Source organism: Phyllostomus hastatus, unplaced genomic scaffold (genome assembly GCF_019186645.2).
Source record: "Phyllostomus hastatus isolate PE091 unplaced genomic scaffold, TTU_PhHast_1.1 phas_scaffold_78, whole genome shotgun sequence".
NCBI lineage: Eukaryota > Metazoa > Chordata > Mammalia > Chiroptera > Phyllostomidae > Phyllostomus > Phyllostomus hastatus.
In genome coordinates this window covers 85986762-86009403 of record NW_025334041.1, presented here as the reverse complement: position 1 = coordinate 86009403, position 22642 = coordinate 85986762, and the positions used below count along the sequence as shown (strand labels likewise).

General features: G+C 51.4%; 1 protein-coding gene across 18 annotated transcripts in view; it reads right to left on the bottom strand.

Moving 5' to 3' along the window:
- Positions 1–22642, bottom strand: part of DYSF (dysferlin) — a 201284-nt gene that overhangs the window by 138486 nt on the left and 40156 nt on the right. For 9 of the 18 annotated variants that reach the window (XM_045828610.1, XM_045828607.1, XM_045828615.1 and 6 more), the window contains exons 4-13: positions 18938–19043; positions 10301–10415; positions 8927–9019; positions 8361–8572; positions 6387–6515; positions 5916–5978; positions 5232–5282; positions 4281–4311; positions 3554–3669; positions 947–1073 (exon numbers count right to left, since the gene is read on the bottom strand). In XM_045828610.1, the coding sequence (XP_045684566.1) occupies positions 947–1073; positions 3554–3669; positions 4281–4311; positions 5232–5282; positions 5916–5978; positions 6387–6515; positions 8361–8572; positions 8927–9019; positions 10301–10415; positions 18938–19043 (1043 nt within the window). The remainder of the gene's footprint in view (positions 1–946; positions 1074–3553; positions 3670–4280; positions 4312–5231; positions 5283–5915; positions 5979–6386; positions 6516–8360; positions 8573–8926; positions 9020–10300; positions 10416–18937; positions 19044–22642) is intronic. The other 9 variants (XM_045828611.1, XM_045828613.1, XM_045828619.1 and 6 more) reach the window with 1 other exon arrangement.

Here is a 22642-nt window from a genome sequence, read left to right as displayed (position 1 = left end):
GTCAATAGGTTCTGTGAATTTAAGCAAACCTACACATAAGGAAACCAATTTTACCACAGACTAATAGATGTAAACCAGAGGTAAGTCCAGATGGCACCTCACCAACGTTATAACGAAAGCTGTGGAACAAAACAGCATTATTTGAGGACCTACTGTAGTCCCCCGACATTTACCAAGCAAGCCAGAGGGCACCAGGCCAGGGCTGGCCCCAGTGAGAGGCCAGGCAGTGGCCACACTGGCTACCCGGGCGGATGAGGACAGGGCCACGCTCGGGTGACCCGCTGTTCCAGTTTGCCGGGGTACTGAATGGTTCCCCAGGACATGGGACTTTCAGTGCTAAAACCGGGACAGTCTAAGGCAAACTGGACGCCCGGCCTTCATCTGTGGAGGCACTGAGCCCTTCCAACAACTCAGTGCATGCTTCCCCCGCCCAGGGTCTGCCAATGTGCAGGCTGGGCTTCCTCAAGGAGGGAAGAAAATCAGTGAGATCCCGCCCTGAGCACAGAACAGAGTCCATATGGTGCTAACTCCCCAGTGAGAACCAAGAAAATGGGTCCATGAGGCTACACAGCCAGAACAGGCCTAAGGGATGCCGACATGGAGCCCAGGGGCAGCGACTGGTCTCAAGATTTCTTGCATCTCTGTGAGTCCACCAGCACTGATATTACTTTTCATTAATTCTGATTGCTTTTCTGATAAGAACAGTAAAAACCCTTGAGAAATCCAGAGAGGGGTTGATGTTTCCCCAGAGGACAGAGTGGAGGGAGAGTCGGGCTGGGCACTGAGCTAGTACCTTCTGGGAGCAAGGACGCCAGGCCAGTGGGAGGCAGGGGGCAGGGCCGAGGGGCCGCCGCTCCATCTGCTTCTCTCCAGGGACCAATGCAGCCCAGCCCAGGGTCCCCCGAGTCCTCCCAGGGCTCAGACCCAGGGAAGTCACCAGACTCACTCTGCGGTAAGTCCTCGGCCCTGAAGACCCTCAGACAGAAGTGTGCTCCTCGAAGAGCCACGCCGGTGGGCCGGAGCAGGTTGCTTTCGATGTCCTCCTTGTCTTCAGAGGGGTCCTTCCTCTCCGGCTACAACACAAACCAGACGTGACTCCTTAAAGCACTCCAGGGCACAACGTTTTCCCTTCCTCAACCGGCACCACCGAAGTGGCGCCCTTTGAAGGAAGGCCAGTCGCACCCAGGCACTGACTCGCATGTAATCCCAGGCAGCGTCCTCACCCTGAGACTCTGTTTCACCGTCTGGGCAGAGGAGACGATAATAACAAGAAGAGAGACTGGAAAGAAAAGGTAGAACAAGATGGCAGAGGACACGAGCACAGGGCGAAGCGGGTAGGGACAGTGGGGCATGGGAGGCGAGGAACGAAGGCGGACACAAGCCCCCAGCATTCCCCTCCGTGCAGCCCCGTCTCTCTAAAGGAGGCTGAGGGTGGAGCTCAGGATGGAGAGGAAAGTTTGGAAACAGCCCCTCTGGAGAATGAGATAAGGAATAAATTGCATCCCAGTAAAGGAGGACGTTGGCAGCACCTATGTCAACCAGCACCTCTGGGTGACTTCTGCCACCAGAACTGACCAAGGAGTGGAGTAGACAATGTGTGGTAGGGATAGTGGGGAACTCAAGGTGCAGGAGACCGAGGGGCTAGTAAGCACATAGTGGGATTTAGGGTCACAGGGTCCAGGCTGTGGGAGGGGAGAGCGTGGCAGCAGGGAGCTGGTGGGCTGGGAAACAGTGATCAGGGGCTGTCACCTCAGTGAGGAAGAAGGGCTGAAGGAGGGAAGAGGCAGAAAGAGACTGGTGGAGAGAGAGACTTCCGAGCTCTTAAAAGAAGATCCGGTGTTGAGGGCTCATCAGTGAGGACATGTCACACCTCATGGCAAAGATGGAAACCTACAAACAAGGACCCTCCTGGGCCAGCTGTGCTGGGGTAGGGATCAGCCTGGAGGACCAATAGAGGGGGAAAGAACCAGTGAAGGGCCTCTGAAGGAGGACGCAGAGCTGAAGTTGGGAAGGGCAGCTGCAGTGAGAAACCAGAGATGGCTGCCCCTGCAATCCCAGAGGCCCAAGAAGAGATGGAGCAGAAAACAGGGGCTTCCCTCCAAGCCAGTTTTAAGAGGAGTGGCTTCATGGGGGGAACTAGAAGGTTCCAATGAATAGGAAGAAGAGCAAGGATTGTTTTACAAAAGGACAATAGATGCAGAGATGCCGCACAGAAGGAGCAAGAAGTACAATGGCAGAGAGACGGGATACAGAGGGTCAGGGCTGGAGTGTGTGGGATGAGAGAGCAGGGCCAGGTGGGGCTTGTGCTCCTGAGCTCCCTCGGCCCCTGCACAGCACCCTCGGCTCTCCTCCCCTGACCTGTCCACTGTGGATTCTTGAGCTCTTGTTTTCAGCCAGCTTTTCACCCTTGGTAGCCTCATGGGATTTGCCCTCTGCTTTCACAATTAAGCGTGGCTTTCCCTGGGCAACCCTACCTCCCACCACCCTTCCCTGGAGATCCCTTGCCAACTGTCCCCTCATCCTGGCCACCACAGTCTGGAGAGAGAGGGCCAGAGCTGGCAGCTGCCCACCACCACCCCACCATCTCTCCTTTCTGGAAGCCCACACCACCACACATACAGCTCTCTCCCCCAGTTCTCACTGTGGTCATCAACCAAGCCAAGGTCATGTGCTCACCTTGCCTTGATGACTTCAGTGCCTGCCTCACCCTTTGCCTACCTGATTTCCAATTCTTCCATAAGATAATCAGCATCCAGCCCTGGCCAGGTAGCTCAGTTGGTTAGAGCATCATCCTGATACGCCAAGGTTGTGGATTCAATCTCCAGTCAGGGCACATACGAGAAGCAACCAATGAATAAGTGGAACAAATCAATCTCTCTCTCTCTCTCTCTCTCTCTCATCAATAAGTAAAATTTTTAAACAGATAATCAACATCCACGTGGACAAGTCACCCAGCAGCACAGTTCCTAGTCCTCCACCAGCAGCGCCTTAGTCTCCATCCCCTTCGGCTGCTGGAGGTGTGGCCAGATCTCCAACCTTTACATGTTAATTAGACCTCAATAAAAAAGTATTAAGAAAAGAAAAATACACATGTATTTTTGTATATCCTTCTGGGAGAATATGCAAAAAGATATTAATAACAGCTCTCTCTCAGTAGTAGAATTATGAGTGATTAACTTTTATTTACACTTTTCCACATGTTCTACATTTCTCATAATTATTGTGTATTCTTTTTTTAAAGATTTTATTGATTTATTTTTACAAAGAGGATAAGGGAGGGAGAAAGAGAGGGAGAGAAACATCAGTGTGTGGTTGCCTCTTGTGCACCCCCTACTGGGGACCTGGCCCGCAACCCAGGCATGTGCCCTGACTGGGAATTGAACTGGGGTCCATTTGGTCCACAGGCTGTTGCTCAATCCACTGAGCTACACGAGCCAGGGCTTACTGTGTATTCTTTTAAATCAGAAAAACTGAAGTCTTTTTGTCTGTTTGTTGTTTGGTCCTCGCTACCAGGGGAAGGTGCTGGGAAGCAGACCCAGGGACATGTACTCACCGGCGCTTCATCTCCAGGCCCCAGCACACAAAGGCTTGCTTTCAGGTAGCCCCTGGCCCCAGCAGAGAAATCGTCAGGGTCTGAGAGCAGCAACCACTTCCTGAGATAGGCATGTCCTGAGCGAGACAACACCCACTGGTGACCACAGAGCTGGAAGGAATCAAGTCTGCACCCACATCCAGGAGCCCAGGGCGGACTACGTTTGGCTGGGATGGAGGGCTTGTGCACTGGGACAGGGGGCAGGACTCAAGTTCTAGAATAGAAGATACTCGGAGTGTGCGAACAGATTTGAGTCAGAAAGGTTAACAGAAACCCCTGTAAGAGGCTGCCAAAGCCAGACCCGAGGCCATTTCCTTCCCTCCCTCAGGAAGTGACCAGGGCAGAGCAGAAACCAGGGTGTGAAGAAACCCTAGATTTGTCAACCAAATGGCCCGACCCACCTGGTCTGAGGTGACCAGCCGCTAGCCACATTTGCTTGGGGCCTTCCAGATTCAGCGTCCCTGGCTGGGCTCGCTGACACCCTCTGGAGGCTGGGTCTCCTGCAGGCTTGTTTTGCCTGGACGCTGAAAGCCTGCCCTCCCCCTCCTGCAGCTCTCACCTCCAGGCTCAAATCCTCCTCTACTTCTAAGCCCCCTAGGGGGAAAGCGCATGTCCCTAATGGGTATCCCCTAGCGGCCTCTGGACCCCAACTGCAAGAACACGCTGAGGTGAGGAGGACGAGACTCACGGGGCTCTCTGTAGATGGTGCCCACATCCATCTGAAAATGAACAGAGGAAGAGACACACTTGAAACTCTGGGCCCTGGGGTGTCACACGAGGTGTGGTGCGTTACATCATCCAATTAAAAACCACGTTTGGAAGAACATTTAGAAACGTGGGGAGAGTTCCTCATTTGATATTACATGAAAAGAAAGCAGAATGCATTTTAATCAAAGTCTGGCAAAGTCTATCTGTGCAAGAAAAGAAAGAGGAAAGGAAATACAACAAAACTGTAACTGTGCTCTCTCTGGGTAGTTGACTTGGGTGGTTTTTATTTTACTTTTATTCTTTCCTATATTTTATAATTTTCTTTTTAAAAATAAATCATAGATTAGTGTGACCCAGAAGCGTCTTTCTCAAGGCTCTCCCCGTCTCTGTGGGAAGGGAAGGACCTAACTTCAGGGCACGCCTCACTCCAAGTTGTAAAACTACCTCCTATCATAAAAATGTGAGATTCTTTTCTGTTTTTCCCTCTGGATAAAGTCAGTTAGCTGACCCAGATGGTCACCCCCCGATTACCAGATCAAGTTAGGACTCGGGAGCGAGGGTGATGTCAAATCCACCTGCTTGAGGACCAGGTACTGTCACCTGAAGACCATGTATGGAAGGGGTCCTGTCTGCTGGGCTGTATGAGACGATTTCTTTACCATCTCTGAGTGGACTGCCTTGGTGCGCAGCCTATGCTGGTGCAATGGTTATTCAGTAACAAAAGTGTTCTCTTTCCCTACCACCTTCGTAAAGAGGGTTTCTGGGCTGGCAGATTTTGTTTTGTTTTATTTTGATTTGTTAGTTTTATTTCACCAGTACAGACCAAAACAGGCAGAATCTCTGGGATGCTGACCCTGGCACATTACCCACAGAGCCCCCACCAACACGGATAAGTGAGAACTAACTGCTTGCAAAGAAAATAAACAATTACCCGGAACTCCCCGATGAGAGCGTCCGTCCTGAGGGAACGGGAGTCTACCACCTGGAGGAAAGGATAAATTAAAACTCCCATTTACAAGTAAATGTTGGCCCAGACAGGGTTCAACCCAGTAGCCCTTCCCTCCCACACTCTACTCCAGAGACCATGCTAAGCCATCTTTAACCCGCACAAGGACACTGTGCGTAGGTGCTGTTACTGTCCCCGTTTCAGAAATGGAGAAACGGAGGCCAAGAGAGACTGCAGGACCCATACAGAATCGGGCAGCCCCTAAGTGGCAGAGGCAGGGTGAGAATCCAGTTTGGCTCTAGAGCACACACTTTTAACCACTGAACTCTTTTGCCTTTTGGAGGAAAGGAAGAAAGAGCCACTGGGGCCCAGAAAGAGAAAATCTTGGCGGGAAACAGGCACACAGAACAAACAACGTATGACGAAAGTCAGTGTGCCCACTGCAGGACCCTGACCCCAGACGCCTGGGGGTGCTGACAGCAGGGCCTCCCCACTCGGCTGCCACCCCCCTCTGAACTGCTGACGGCATCTCTGTGACCCGCAGAGCTTTGGGGTGAGCTGCTCCACGGCGCCCCAGCCCTGGGCCTTCAGGCCCCTCTCTCACACATACAGTGACAGGGATATGTGTGCGCACAGCCCACAGAGAGCGCCCTGACCCCCCGAACGTACCGTGATAAATATGGGCTCGTCAAACAGCTCCGACGGAGAGTCAAACACGTTGAAGAAAAGAGTCTGTTGGTTCAGGGCAAAGGGAGATGAGTGCTTGCCTGCTGACCCCCAGGCCGGGGCACAGGTCAGCCACCAACCACAGCCTTTGGGTCTGGTCCACATGGAAAGTGTGGAGTGAGCTCAGACCAGCACTGAGCTCTGGGGACTTGACAGATGCTGGGATGTTCCTCCCCTGACCCCACAGAGGCTGTCATCCCAGGGACAGGGTGGTGGCTGGCCCTGCAGGATGACCGGGATGTGGAGCTGTGGGAACCCGAGGCATGTCCTCAGATAGCTTATTCGAGACCTGGCACGTCTCTCCACCCAGCGTTAGCGCCGTGAGCGAAAACTGAAGTGAGTGCCAGGGGTCTGCTGTGTGCTCCCAATTCAGAGGGCCCACGAGGTCCTAGCCCTAATACCAGCGCCTCCCACCTCGTTGAAGAGTGGGCTGTTTCCCTTGTGGATCCGAGTCCGCTTGGTCTGTCCCGCAGCAGTGACCTTGACCACAGGCTTGATGTTCACCCCTGGCAGCTGGCGCCCCTCGATCACCTGGACCCTGATCTGAAAGCCAGGATGGAGTGTGAGCAGGAGGAAAGTGGAAGTGGTCAGAAACACACACACGGAGACACACACACACACACACACACACACACACACCCATCACTGCCCCAAAAGAGCCAGAAATCTCAGGGACCATCCTCACTGCTGGCTTTTGGGAAGGGTCTTAAAAAAGAATTAAGAGTCTTGTACAAAAAAAATCAGACCTTCCCACCAAGGTCCCTTGCACCTGTAGATCTCATTGCTCCACATAGGAGCTGCCAGGCTACCCCAGCATTAAATCCCAGGACTGAGGCAAGGATGCAGCCCCAGGTACACGCAGCCATCAGCACCTCAGGCCCTTTGACGCTGAAGTTCTCACGCAGCCTGAACATTCTTCACCAGCAGTTCACTCAGAGACGGAACTCGGAGAGCGAAGTGCCCCCTCTGTTCTTTGTTAGATGCAGGGCTGTCCCACATTCTGAGGAACCAATTAGGAGTTTTTTTCTACTGAACTGTGAGTAAATGAAGGTGTCAAGAATATCTGCTTCCAAATTTAGGCAAAATATTTAAAATATGATATTTTAAAATATTAAAACAATTTTCATGGAAAAATAGTGTGTTTACTGGTTCTAATTTCTAATCAGCAGTTATTTATTGATAGACTTTTTTAAAAAGCATACTATAAAAGAATATATTATTAAAAACAATGGAAAGGTAGATAAGTGGTTTTTATTCTCTTTGCTGTCTTTTCCAAATTTTCTACAATAAAATATTAATTTTCTAAGGATAAAAAAAGCAATAAGAACATGTCTTGGGAATAAATAACAACAAAAATAAGTTAGAACTTTGTCTTTCAGGCAAATATAGTGCTGATAGCACTTTTTTCTCACTAACCATGTTTTAGATATAAAATATATTTTTACTATTTTTTGCACTTAATGAAGATTTGTTTCCTATTTGTAACTTTAAAAGTACATGGTTCTAAAGAGTAAAGTATCACTAAATGCAACTATATCAAAATGGAAATTCTGTAGAAAAGCAAACAAGTAAGTGTCCCAGGTTCGATTCCCAGCCAGGGTACATGCCTGGGTTGCAGGCCATAACCCCCAGCAACTGCACATTGATGTTTCTCTCTCTCTCTCTCTGTCTATCTCCCTCCCTTCCCCTCTAAAAATAAACAAATAAAATCTTTAAAAAAAAGAAAAGAAAAGAAATATATTAGTGCTTTAAAAAAAAAAGAAAAGCAAACAAGTAAGCAACAGATCAAAATTAAAAGGCAAATAAAATGGAATCGATTTTTTGGATAAAAATGTGTCAAAGGGTTAATATTAGTTTTATTCTCTGAAGAGCTTGAACAAATTCAAATTTCATAGACTTTCAGAAAAACCCATGGCCATAAAGAAGGGCATGGGCATAGAGAAAAGAAAGAGAGCTAGACAGAGCTTTTTAGATTTGGAGATCTTGTTAAAATGCAAATTCTGGTTCAGCCGGTCTAGGGCTCTGTATTTCTGCCCAGCACCCACGCGACCGGCGCTTGCGCTGCTGGTCGAGGACCGCACTCTGAGTAGCAGCAGCTAGCCAGCCAGAAAAACTCTGGTTGGGAAACAGATAACAGGTGTGAGTTATGCTGAACCTCTACAGTGCACCTCCCCCACTTTTTAAGAGCAAAACCTAGGGCTGAGTAGAGGTTTATTCTGAGGCCCCAAGATGTGAACTGCCCATTCCTGGAAAAGCCTGGAAAACTAGGCTTCCCCCTAGGAGAGCTTCAGGGTCCTCCTTAGGACTGGACAGACAAGCGGGCACCGGGCACTGGCAGCTGTGGACCCACTGAAGGGGAGACTGTGGTCAGAGAGAGCCGCCCATTACCTGAAAGTCCTGCGGCTTGTCCGACAGCACCTTTCTGGGTGTGGGTGTGCTTCTCTTCCTCTTCGTCCCAGGGTGGTATGGGGGAGGGTGGGACACTGGCTTTTTCGGAGTGGTAGGAGCCCCAGGGCCTGGAACACCACTCTGATCCAGGAATGGCTCTGCCTCATCTCCCGTGAGCCCCTGGTCCTCGGTGTCCTCCTCTCCTCCTGTGTCTGGGAGGAGAGGGTGCAAATGAGCTCTGGGTCCCTCTGGCCCTGCCCTTGGACCTTCTGAGCTAACAGAGGAGCCAAAGGGCCTGGGCATCGTTATGGCCCCTCTCCTTCTCCCACTGATGAGCCAGGGTGGACAAGGAAGGAAGAAGAGAAACTTTCAACAGCTAAAATGTGAGGGCGGTCAGTCCAGTTAGTCAACAGGAAGGAAAGAGAATGGCCCTAGCCCTTCCCACCACGTCCTGCAGGGTGGACCCCTCTGACCACCTCATCCCCTTCTTGAGAGCTGATGATGGCAGTGAGGAGATGGTTATGGGTAATAGGGCTGGGGGCAGGGCAGCCCTGGCTGTGTCTCACCCGTGGGGGCCAGCCACTTCTGTCCAGAGTATCTGGTGTCCACAGTGTTGTCACTGAGCAGGGACCAAGTCTCGGCCCGGCTCTGTCTCCCACCTGGCACGTGGGCAGGGCGCAGCCCCGGGAGGGGAGGAGGGAGCTGGGTGAGGGAGGTCAGCCTGGCTCCTCCTCTCCCACCCAACCCTGCTCTCCCTGCCCCTGCCCCCAAGCCTGACACAAAGCTCAGGAACAGATGCTTTGTCCACTGGGGACTGTCCCTCTCACCACCTTCTAAGCAGGACTCAGAGTTGGTCAGCCCTAAGAGCCTCCCCTGAGCTGCATGAACCTAACTCTGTCAGAGCCACATTCGGGGCCCTGAACACTCTCGCCCTATGTCACCAGAAGCGCTCCTTCTTCCCCCCTCAGCCTGGACCCCAGTCCAGATGAGCACCCGTGTCCAAGCTCAGATGGTGCAAGCCTCTACAAGAGGGGCCCTGCTCTGCCCCCTCACCATAAGCCCCGCAGAGGGCCAGGCTCCAGGACAGGCTCAGGGCACATGGAGGCAGGGCTGCTCAGGTTCAATGCTGTGTTTGCCTCTGGGTCTCTTCACCACGAGAGAAGCTGTACACTCTTTCCGGTGGGTGAATTCTCACCTGGCCTATCTGTGTGGCTTCCTGCCCGCCCAGCCGGCCCGCTGGACCACCCTCCCCCCTCCCCACCCACCCACTGGTAAGCCAGCCACCCTGGGCTTGGTCCTCCTTTGACAAGCCCAGCAGAGGCAAATGAGGAGAACGGAAGCCACCTGGGACTTGGCTAACTGTTGGCTCTTTTCACAAATGATAAACTATACACCCAGAGAGGGAGAGTGGCCAGTCCAAAGTCACATACTACTTGGTGTCAAAGGCAACACTGGAACTCATAACTCATGTCTCCTAACTACAACCCAGAGTTCTTTCCATAAAAATCCAACTCTTCTGTCACCTGCCATCACTGAAGGCCTGCTAAATGCCAGACATGGAGGCGCTGGGCTCTGGGGAGTGGGCGGGGCCTCAGGTGCCACCTGGGACAGGCTCATCCCAGCACAGACGCAGCTTCTGGAGCACCCACCCATCCGAAGCTGCACAGCGCAGAGCACCCAGCCCAGGCACAGCACCCCCCCACAAGGACAGCTGGGCGGGGTGGGTCCACATGCTCATCCTAGGGGAACACACCCTGCTGTCTTTCCTGCACGGCAGGAGGCCACTCTCAGGACTGCCACCCACCAGTGTCCACTCTTCTCCCCTCACCTGGGGAGGGTGGCACAAGCTACTGAGGCCTCCCTGTGGCCCCCACCCCCGGGCTCGGGAGCCTCAGCCAGGCTTCTCCCCCTGGGCCCTGCCAAGGTGAGGGGCTCCTCACCTGCCATCATATCCTGGTCAGGCAGAGTCGGGGAGGGTTCCAGAGGAGTGGTGGGTGGGAAGAGGGGCACGGCTCCAGGGAGCGGCGTGTACGACACCTGCAGGACCAGCGAGGCCTGGGAGAGATAGGTGAGGGGGCAGCAGGTTAGAGCATCGGCCCCAGACCACCGTCCTCCACCGTTTTTCCTGTTCCTTTCATCGCTCCACCAAGGAAGGCGGCTCTGACAGTCAGGTTTGCAGGAGAGCCTCCCCTAAGGGTCCATCAGCACAGTCAGGTAGTTAAAAGCACATAATCTGAAGTCAGGGTCCACCCTCCAGGAGCTGTGCAACCTAGGGCAGGATGTGTAACCTCTCTGTGCCTCAATTTCCTCCTCGATAAAATGGGGGTAGTGATAGCAATAATGCCTTCCCTGTGGGTCCAATGAGGATTAAATGAGTTGATAGAGCACATGATAAGCTTCTATAAATGACTCATCAATCCAGCCTCTCCTGCCGGACTTTTCCACTCTCAGCCCAGGCCTGTCTTCAGGAAAAAGCCCCCTTGACTGCTCTGCTCAGTCGACGGCCCTCCCCGGTGTCTCTGCAGACAGCTCAGGTTCGTTCTGCTCAGCCCCATCCCTGAGATGGGCGCTCTGAGCCTCTGCTCTCCCAGAAGCACCTCTGTCCCCACCTCACCACCAGGGGCTCCAGCTCTGACCAGCCAAGAGGAGAGTGACTGGCCGAGTCATTCACGTGGACAGAGGAAGGCTGCCTTGTGCCCCCCACCCCACCCACCCCCACCATGACACTTGCACTGTTCCAAGGGGCCCCTGAACCTGAAGAAAAGGGACAATTGCAGCAGGCTCTCCAGCCTTGCAGCTCCTAGGCCAGTGGGGGCCTGGTCGAGCCTTCCCTGAACCCCAGGTCCAACAGGCCTCCTGGGGCGGCCTCATTTTAATCAATCAGAGTAATAAATGCTCTATTTTTTAAAGTTTGGAAAGTTAAAAAATGTTAAAGAAAAAAAAACAAGGCAAAAGGAAACAAATTGCTATAATTCCACTACCGTTCACATTTCAATGTTCTCTCCAATCATTTGAAACAGTGCACAGCTGTCATATACAAAATGCTTTTCTTCTACTTAATGTTAAACAATAAGCATTTCCCCAGGTTTTGACAATCCCTTTATAAACATAATTGTTAATGATGCATAATATCATCTGAGTGGCTCTAGTATAACTCATTAGACATCTATGTCTACTGAGTAAATTAAGGATGTCCAGAAACTCCCGTAGCAAATTTTGATTCTGAGACAGAAGGTGCGCAAGGCCCTGGATGTATATACAGCTTGGGGCTTGAACCCTCTGGACTGGGGTCTGAGCGGGGGCAGCCAGGCTAAGTAAAGGTAGGGCTGCTGGGAGGGTGGGGCTCAGAACACTGAGGAAGGGAGGCCCTGGAGGAAGCCCTTGAAGACAATGAAGCCCCGAGTCCCTGATCCGAGGGAGTGCCTAACGGCCGCTGCAGGTTCCCAAACCAACCACCTGGTGTCGCCACTTGTGCAGCCAGCGCACGCCGCACCGGCGCCTCAAGCTTCTGTAACCCAAAGAAGGAAAAAGCACAGCTTCTCTGGCCACGCCCCAGATATCCAGACCCGCCCACAGCCACACCTGAATGCTGGAGACTCCAATTCAGGTCTGGTGTGGATCTGAACATCTGTATATTTCTCCACAGGAGAAATAACTAATTCCATGGTTAGACCAGGATTGGTGGAAGATGACCCTGGGACATTTTTTTATTCCAAAAGGCAAAGAAGTACTCAAAGAATGATAGAAACATACCAAAAAGACATAGAGTCAGTGGCTGTCACTAGCCAAATCTGGGGCAATTTAAACATGAAAATAAATGATAGTAACATTAAACCATTGACTAAACGAGGAATATGTGAATCCATATGGAAATAAATAAGTAAAGCAGGAAAGAAGATTTTATAAACATTTCTTATGGTGAAATGCCAACTGATTAATGCAAAAAAAACAACTGACTTAGAATACCACCATTTAATAACCATCACAACAATAATGAACCCAACCAGGAAGCAACAATAGTTGTTAAAACTGGTGGGTAAAAGTTGGATCAGGAACCAGGTCTTTACACAGAGTACCTCCCCCTCAAACTCTTACTTATAAGGGTAATAGATCTGGGATTAGTGCAGAAACCCAGCAAATGCTACTTTAACTAAATAAGCAAGCTTAATAACACAGCAATGGAACAATCAAAATCATGTCACCCTGGAGTCCAGTAAGGGCAGCACAGCGTCATTGTGGAATATTCCTGCCCAAGATGCACACCCTAAATCTAATCACAAGGAAACATCAGGCAGGCCCAAACTGAGGGACAGCCTCCACGATAACAAGCCTGTATTGCAAAAATGTCAAGGTCACCAGGTTATAAACATCAAAGAAAGGCTGAGGAATGTTCCCAGAGAGAAGGAGACCAAAGGGACAAAACAATGAACACAACACACAACCTTCCATCGGATCCCTGTGTTCTAAAGGACACTGCTGGAAAAGGTGATGCAACCTGAATGAGGGTCAGTGGATCAGAAGGCAGTGCTGTCTCAACGTTAATTTTAGCAGTGTGGAAGACTGTTCTGGTTCGGTAGGAGAAAGTCCTGAAGCAGAGAAAACACACACTGAATTCGGGGAAGTGGGCCAGGAGGTAGGCAACTCAGGCTCAAATGGTTTAGGGCAAACTATTCTTTATCCCACTCTTGCAACTTTTCTCCAAATCTTAAATTATTGTAAAATAGAAGGTTAAGAAAACCTGAGAAATCTGCTTCTGCTCTAACCACAGGAATTTCACTCAGCAGAGACACATAAGACCCCCCACCCACTCATGCTGATTCCACTCTCAAGGAGTAGTGTGAGGTCAAGACCAGCCACACAGTTTGCAGGCCTAGGGCAAAATAGAAATTCAGGCTCCTTGTTAAAAAATTTACTAAGAATTTCACTCTGACTGGTGTAGCTCAGTGGATTGAGCGCTGGCCTGAAACCGGAAAGGTCACTCTTTCAATTCCCAGTCTGGGCACATGCCTGGGTTGCAGGCCAGGTCCCCAGTGGGGGGCGTGCCAGAGGCAACTGATTAATGTGTCTCTTGCACATTGATGTTTCTCTCCCTCTCTTTCTTCCTCCCTTCCCTTCTCTCTAAAAACAAATACATGAAATTTTTGAATAAAATTTACTAAGAATTTCAAGATGGTGATGGCAGAGAATTCAAACACGCACAGGCCCCAAATGCCCATGAGGCTGCCCTGCATGGAGTGTCTGCTTGGCTCAGCCTGCTTCTGAGTGGGCCCTGCATCTGAAAGACTTGGAGTGGGGCTCCACTGAAAACAGCGGGCCATTCATTCGCTTATTCATTCCCACCACAAACATGTACCGAGCACCTGCAAGGAGTTCAGCAGCAAGCACCCCAGGTTATTGCAACACTTCCATGAACAAAGCAAAGGTTCCTTCCCTCACAGAGCTGACATCTGAGAGAAGAGGTGGACAATAAACACAAGAAAAAATAAAGAAAAAAAAATATATATATATATATTATACAGCCTGTTAGAAAGAAAAGGAAAGGGCCCTGGATGGTGTAGCTCAGTGGATTGAGTGCAGGCCTGCAAACCAAAGGGTCATCAGTTCAAATCCCAGTCAGGACACATACCTGAGCAGCAGGCAAGGTCCTTAGTAGGGGGCATGTGGGGGGAAACCACACATTGATGTTTCTCTCCCTCTCTCCTTCCCTTCCACTCTCTCTTAAAATAAATAAATAAAAGAAAAGGTAAACCAGAGCAAGAAGGATCAGGATCAGGGAGCAGGAAGGAGTACAAGTTGTTGTATCAAATCAAGTGGTCTGAGTGGACCCCAACGAAGTGAAGAGAGCTGAGCAAAAACTGAAAGGGGTCAGAGCTTGGCTGTCCTTCAGCCCGAGGTTCTTCTTACATTTGGTGATTGAGGTCCCCTGACCCTGGGCCACATCCCCTTGGAGAACACCCTTTCCTACCAGACCTCACCCTGCCTACCCACCCCCTCCGCACCACATGTGGGCCCCTGGCACACCATCTCTGTGCAGAGTTGGAGCTTCAGGAAGGTAAGGAGGGTAATGCTATGGCCTGGGTGTCAGCACCTTAGCACTCGGGCTCAGGAGCAGCCATTGGAGCAGCCGTTTGGGAGAAGCAAGGGCAACCCTCTCGGGGGTTCCCTGAACATCCTACTTCCTTCACATCAATAGCTCCACACCAGCCTCCTGAAGAATGGGCCATGTGTTGCTGGCTCCAGGTGTTTGAATGAGACTTATAGCCCAGACCCAGCTCCATCCTTTAGATGTCCACCAAGGAGCCACAGGAACGACCTTGGAAACTTCCCAGGATCTAAAACAGGCCTCGCCACCAGGGGGCAGGCTCCAGGGACCACTGCTTCAAGACCAGGGGCCATTCCTACCAGAGGCTCTAGCTCTGCTGAGAATCTAAAAGAAAGGGGGCATGTCTGTGGGACCCACCCCCATAAGGACATCCCACACTCACCATGACATCAAACTGTCCCCATCTCCAGATGTAACCAGAGCTGAGAGTCTTCCTGTGGGAGGTATGTGAGCTCCGTGCTTTCCCAAACCACAGGGCCTTGGACTACAGCCCCCAGGAGGACCCTCTTTCAGTGCCCACACATGACAGCCCCACTCCGCAGGTCTCCGGCCGCAGCACCACCACGCAGACATCCTACCACCAGCCCTAATCAGTCAGGCCTGTGTCCACCAGCACATGCTGGCCTGGGGCAGGAACCTTTGCCTCCCATGTCTGCCACCTTGGGGTCACAGTCAGCAATATCACAGAATTCTGGAGAGTTTCCAGAAACAAAAGGCAAAGGCAGCAGACAACTCATCAGGTCCTCCTACAGGTCGTGCAGCCACATACTGCCTGAGGGACAGGAAAGCCCCGTGTGCACCTGGACCTTACTTACCTTTCCCTCAGACAACATCCAGAAGCTGGCAGAGGGTGGGATGTGGCCCTGAACTGAGGCAGTGGTGGCGGGGGGGTGCAGCATCTTCAAACCCCCTGGGGGAAACAACTCAGGTTTCACCAAACACTCAGGCCCCTGCTCCGGATACACAGTCCCTCCTGGCTCTCCAACCCACCACACCACTGGGCCTCATGTGTTCTCGTCACCCAACAGGTTCCCCTTTCTGATCTGACTCTGGCTGTTAAGGCCGAAGCGATGCCGACACGTGTTCACAATGTAGCCATGCCCTCATTAGTGAGCTGCTCTCTCTCTCTAAAGACATTTGAGCATGTTACTTCTTTCCTCCCTGTGTGTCCACTCTCCCACGGGCTGGAGGCCCCCCCAGGACAGGGCTAGTGTTCTCCTCTTCAGTCCAGAATCTGTCTGAGGGTACACCTGGCATCTTCTCCTGGCGCACAGCCCAGCGTGCCGTATCTGAAGGGACTTAGGTGAGAACACTGAGCGACAGGCAGTTGGAGTCTACACCCTGCCTGCAGCAGGCCCACTCCTCCTCTCAGCCCTCCCGGGTTTTTAAGGATCCCACAGGTGCTATGTTGACCCCTATCACTCCATCAGCAGGATCCTTTGGCCATCTGAGACAGTCTGAGCTGCTACCAACTGGGGATGCCTGGCATGCTCCGTCCATTGTGCTCAGCCCAGAAATTGACTTCAGGAAAGGGCCGGGGAGAATCTACAGCTGCTGGCAGGGCTCTCTGTCGTTCTGTCATAACCCCAGTTTTCTGTGCCTCCCTCCTCAGTGCAGCCAGCCCCAAGGCCCTGGTGGGAAGCCCCAGCTCAGAGGGGACCTTCCTGGGGCTGCACTGTGCTTAGTGCTATCACAGGGACTAGAAGATGGTCCTGGACCCTCTGCACAGGCCAGAGCTGCCTCCTGGGCAGCAGGGAGGGAGGCCCCACCCCTCCTAGGCTGTGCTCAGCTGGGGCTAAACCAAGTGGGCCCAGTCCTCCTCTCCCATCCATCATCTTCTGGCTCTCACAGCTGCTTCTTGGAGACATGGTATGTGAAGGATTGACAAGCTCTGCAGACAACCGGGGATCTCAGCCTTGGAAAGAGGCTGCAGGCTCCCAGCTGGCGAGCTGAGGCACAGACAGACCATGGGAACCAAGAGTGAGAGAAGGAGAGGTGAGGCCTCTGGGTGTCACCAGCCTGGCTCAGCCCCATGGACAGGGACCAGGTGTGAAAAGCTCTGTCTCAGGGGGTGGATGCGTCTTTGAGCTTGGAGGGGAGCACGTGCAGAACTTGCAGGAATCACCAATGTCACCGATGCACACCGGGCTGGAGTGGACAAACATTTGAGCAGCTTAGCCAGGAAGTGGGAAGCCCAGCTGGAGGCAATGGGGGCTGGACACACAGGGAAGTAGGGGCCCCATCCCTGGGATGCGATGGAGAAGCACTGCCCAGACCCCCTGCTGGATGCCTATGCTTTCCCCATTAGTCCTCCACACCCGCAGAGTTAACTACAGCCCTTTCCAGGATCCCTCGGAGGGGAAGCTCCTGACATCCCTGGACTCCTTGACTGTAGTGATGTGATCTGCTGATTTATAAGAAGAAAAAAACAAATATATATATATATATATATTTGGTCTTATACCCTGTTTCTGGCACAAAGCTCCTAAAACCCTTGTCATTTCCTAAGTGATAAGTGTGTCATTTGCTGTATCAATGAGGTGACTTTTGGAAAGCACCTGAGGATGGGGGCTCGTTGCCAGGGATCCAACCGTGTGACTGGAGGGTGGAACTTTCAGCCCCACATTCCCTTTGCCCTCTCACGCCCCTACCACCACCCCAGGCACCCCAGCCCACAGGGAGGAAAGCGGAGATTGAGTTTAATCCCCAGTGGCCAATGATTTAATCAACGGTGCCTGTGTAATGAAGCCTCCATGAAAACCCAAAAGGACAGAGTCTGAAGCGCCTCTGGGCTGGTGAGCACCCGTGGAGATCAAGGAGATGGGTGCACCTGGGAGGGAGTGGAAGCTCCTCGCCCCTTTCCCCATACCCTGCTCCATGTGTCTCTTCCACCGGCTGTTCCTAAGGTACATTCTTTTATAATAAACCAATAATCTAGTGAGTAAAATATTTCTCTGGGTTCTGTGAGCCACTGTAGCAAATCAATTGAACCCAAGGACAGGGTCGCTGCAACTTCCCGTCTATAGCCAGTGGGTCAGAAGCACAGGTGATAACCTGGACTTGTGAGGGGCATCTGGGCGCAGGGGGAGCAGTCTTGCAAGACTGAGCCCTCAGCCTGTGGGAGCTGATGCTGTCTCCCTGCAGAGAGGGTCAGAATTGAGTTGAATGTAGGACACCCAGCTGGAGTCAGAGAATTGCTCAGTGGGGTGGGAGGGAGAAACCCACACACCTACACTGGAAATTGTAATTAAAAAAAATCAGGAGCGTTAGGAGATGGGAGAGTTCAAAGAAGTCAAGAGAGGATTCTGGCGGTGATGGAGACAGGCTCAGTGAATACTGCCCTGAACCAGAATGTTCTACCAGTGAGCACGGTCTGAGAAAAGAATGGACTCTCCTGGGAAGTGGCAACTCCCCAGCAAGGAAGAATCCCAGTCTTCACAGACTAAGACTCCTCGGGAGAAAGTTCCAGAATCAGGAGGGCAGTAAACCAGGTGTCCATTCAAGGCCCTTCCACCCCTGAGAGCTTAGGGGGTGCACCCTCTGACTCACATCCCCACTCAGACACCCCTTCACTGTGGGACTTTAGTCAGTCACCCTCTTCCTCCAGGTCTCGGTGCCCTGTAGCCATTCCATTCAGAGCTCTGCACTGACCGGCCCCTTCTGACTCACCAAGCCATCCAGGAGCCCCCATACTCACACACACACACACACACACACACACACACACACCATGGGGAAAGGCAGCCCCATCTGTCTGAAAGGAGTCAAGCCCAAGATCCCCATAGGTGCCACCAGGAGGAACTTCTTCCATACTGATAGTTTCCGCAGTGCATCCTGGGAGGCTGACCCAAAGGGAAGGCCAGGAATTCTACTGACCAGGAAGAGAGAACCCTGCAGAGTATATTTAGCTCACTAAAAATAACAGGAGGCCAGGGATGAGGGCTGGAAATGGTCTATAGGAACTAGGAGAGGACTGGGAAGGCGGGGGGAGGGCGGGAAGGACAAGGGAGGGAAGGAAGGGGGTCTGACAGACCCCGGTGGCGGGAAGGGGGTGTCTGTCTGCCTCCCTTCCCTTGTGGGCTATGACCCAGATGATTCAGATATTCTGGATCTGGAGAAGGGGGTTGGGTGGTGAGAACCGGCTGCCAGGGAGACTGTGGCGGGAGCATCACCAAGGCTGCGGGAAGCTTGGGGAGACATCGGTCTCTGGTGCAAAACCAACCCCAAGAAGGGACCAAGGGGCAGGCCTGGCTGGTGTGAGGCAACGATGACTTGAGCCCTGCAGGTGGGACTGGGCTCCCTCTGGTCCCCCTCCTATCTCTTCCACCCAAGGGCCCTTCCCAGGCACCCTGAGCTCTGGCCTGGCAGAGCCAGGACTGGTTGCTGGGGGCTGGAGTACGATCCAACCTGGGGCCAGAAAGGCAAAGCCCGGGCCCAGACACTGGCCTGAGGCAGAGGTTCGATGAGCACTCACCCCTGTAGGCTGCTTCTTGGAGTCCAGCAGGGGGGCATTGAAGCTGGCAGACAGACTAGGAGTGGCAAGGACCTCCCGCAGTGGGATCTTGGCTTCCCCCAGGAACCTGAGGACGGGAAAAGAAGAACATAGAAAACAAGCCTAACATGCCCGGCTCTACTCCCACCACACCCCTCACCACCCCCACCACCACACGGACACCACACAAACAAGCTGCTCTGCCTAGAATGCCAGCCACCTAGGACTCTCCAAGGTTCCCTCTGCCCCGGTCACCCCATGCTCCATCCCCAGAAGGGCAGGCCCCTCTCCCTGCACGAGAGGGACACCTTCCCTTACTCCACCGTCAACTTTGACCCCTTTCAGCCCCTCCCCAGAGGCCCTGCCCCACCACCCCTGTCTGTCTGGGTGCCCCACACAAGGACTGTCTTGGCCATCAGACCTCAGCAGTGCGCCAGACGGGCATCTCCTGAAAGCAGGGGCAGACTCTGCACCATCACATCTGCATTGCTCCCACACCTCAGCGGCTCGCCTGACCCACGTCTCCACAGACCGTCTATACTGCTTCCCTAGAGCTTGGTCAGCAGTGATTATTCATGAAAAACAGACTTTCCTGTCTTTGGGGACAGGGAGATAAGAAAATTGGGGAAGAGGAAACACACTCCACTCCCAAGAGAGGCCGGAACTGTCACACCACACACACCTGAGGCCACATCTCTGACTGAGGGCTGGGGGCCCCACAAATGGGTAGGCTCTTAGGAGCGAGTAGGTCACCAGGTAATGATCCGTGAAGAGACCCTTCAAAGAGTGTCAAGGGAAGTGAGTCTGTTTTCCAAACTGCACCCGCAGTGGCAGCAGGACATCGGGAGCAGCAAGTGGCCTGTGCAGATCACAGCTGCAGCCTGGAGCTTGCCCCGGACTCCTGCACGCCTCCTGCACAGGAGCAGGAGCAGCCTCAGCTGTCCTCTCACCACTTGCTTCTTCATCATTTCCCCCATGTTTAACAGCACACCTGTTATCTGAGCCCTTCCTTCTTACAGTCTCTGTAACAACTGATTTGAATATGGGTTTTTATGACCTCATGAAATAAAACTTCAATCTTGACCTAACTAGCTGATTTTTTAAACTGACTGCTTACAATATCACAGCTATTAGGATGGTTACTATCAAAAGAAACAGAAAATAACAAACGTTGGTGAAGACGTGGAGAAACTGGAACCTTGTGCAATTAGTAGGAATGAAAAAAGGCATAGCCAATGTAGAAAACAGTACAGTGTAGGCCCTGACTGGGTTGCTCAGTTAGTTGAAGTGTCATCCCAATATACCAAGGTTGTGGGTTCAATCCCTGATCAGGGCACATACAAGAATCAACCAATGAATGCAGGAATAAGTAGGACAACAAATTGATGCTTCTCTCTCTCTCTCTCTCTCTCTCTCTCTCTCTCTCTTTCAAAATCAATAAGGAAGAAAGGGAGGAAGGAAGGAACAAAGGAAGGAAGGAGAAACAAAGAGAAAGAAAACAGTATGGTGGTTCCTCAAAACTTCAAAAATAGAACTACAATATGACCAAGCAACTGCACTTCTGGGCATTTCCCCGAAAGAATTAAAAATCAGGGACTTAAAGAGATGTTTGTACACACACATTCATAGCAGCATTTGTCACAATAGCTACAAGGTGGAGACAACCCAAGAGCCCATCAGCAGATGAGTGGAGAACTAAAATGTGGTCTACATACATTGGAATAGAATATTATTCAGGCTTAAAGAGGAGAGGCCTTCCGACACTTACTGCAATGTGGGTGAACCTTATTTCACGTTATGCTAAGTGAAATAAGATATATACAAAAGGGTAAGTATTGTACAATCCCACTTAAGAGGTACCTAGAACAGGCCAGTTTAGAGAGATAGAAAGTGGAACAGCAGCTCTCTGGGGCTGGGTGGAAGGGGGAGGAAAGTCACTGGGTGAGTACAGACTTTCAGTTTGGGGTGACAAACATGCTCTGGAGACGGGTGGTGGTGACGGTGGCACATCCCTGCGAATGTACTTAATGCCACTGACGTGCACACCTAGAATGCTGTGAGCAAAGAGCGGGGGCTGTGTAATAAACCTGAAAAGCTCAGACCACAGTGGGCAGTCACCATCCCAGGCCCATGGCTTCCTTAGCAAAAGTCACTCTTTACCTTAATGGAGGAACCCCGTCCGTTGTTCTTATGTTCTAGGGTATCATATCTTTGAAACATGAGAGCACTTCTCTTTTCCTGCCCCTCAAAGGCACAGACCGAGGCACCAGAGCACAAGACCACAGAACACTTCATTGTTACCTTGTTTCCTGCACAATATCTCTATGTATCGTAAATGTTAGTAGGAGGGATAGTGAGGAACTAGGATAATTCCTTGGCAAGTAGAATGGGGAAACTGAGACACATAACTAAACAAACTGGCTGAGAGATTTACAGCCAGATACAGAAGCTCAGCTCCCTTGACATAACATCTAGGTCTCAGCTCCAGGCCCAGAGAAGCAGATAAACCAGGTGAGAGACACCAGGAGCAGCCGCAGTGACCCATGATGCCCTGTTCTGGCGCTGACCAATCAGTGGAGACCACAACCCTGAAAAAGCACACCTGGAAACCCGATGAATATTCTGCTGAAACCCTCCCTTGAGACCTCCCCTAAGATGCCCACCTGCAAGGGAGAGATAAAAACCCTAAAGATAAAGGACCCCTCTGAGAGGCAACGACAGTGCCTTTCCCTTCCCCCTCTTCTTCCCCACTGGTGTGCATCTCCTAAACTCCAGAGGCCCTCATGAGAGACTTGCAACCAGGGCACCAAGGGACAGCAGCAGCCATTCCAGGCTAGGCCCCTAAACCTGTCCCCAGGGCCCCCTTTTCCCTGACTTCCCAGTGAGCTAAAGCAACGTTGCCTCGGCTCAGTTCTTCCCTGTGACATTTTTAGAGAGCCAAAGCAGCCCAGCCTGGGCTGTCCCGTTGTTTCTTCTATGCTAAGCCCTTCTTTGTTTCACTGTCCGCAGCTTTGATAAATGTACTCTCAATCACCTGGACGCGTGTTGTGAAATCCTTCCTGGATGAAGTCAAGAACCCACACACCAACCCCTGGCCTGAGGCAGACCCGCCAGGGCCCCTGTTCGGTAATATTACTGTATTTTGCCATATATAATGGGCACCCACATTTTTGGTCCAAACTTTCAGGGAAAAAAATCTTTCATTTTAATTTTTAAATTCAATTATTTATTTATTTATATTTAGAAACAAAACTGATTATCATATCCCAGGGTATTATTTTGCATATGGATATCGTTACTGCTTTCTAGAGTTACACTTTTAATGCATTAGCATAAATAAAAGAATTGAAAACATTTATATAGATATGGAATTAGTACTAACAATACATAATGCATATTTTTATTTTTCCCTCAAAAGTTTGGGCAAACAAGTAAGCATTATACACAGCAAAATACGGTAATTATTAACTGTCCTATACTCTGCAATGTGAAAGAAGTGTGTGTTTCTCCATTTTGCTTTTTATCCAGTCCTAGGGGTTTCCCCACTTTGCTTTCTCCTGCCTCCTTCATCTACCGCAAATGGACTTCATGTACCTTCCTTACATTTTCTCCTTTTTAAAAAAATTTTTTTCAAAGATTTTATTTGTTTACTTTCAGAGACAAGAAAAGGAAGGGAGAAAGAGAGGG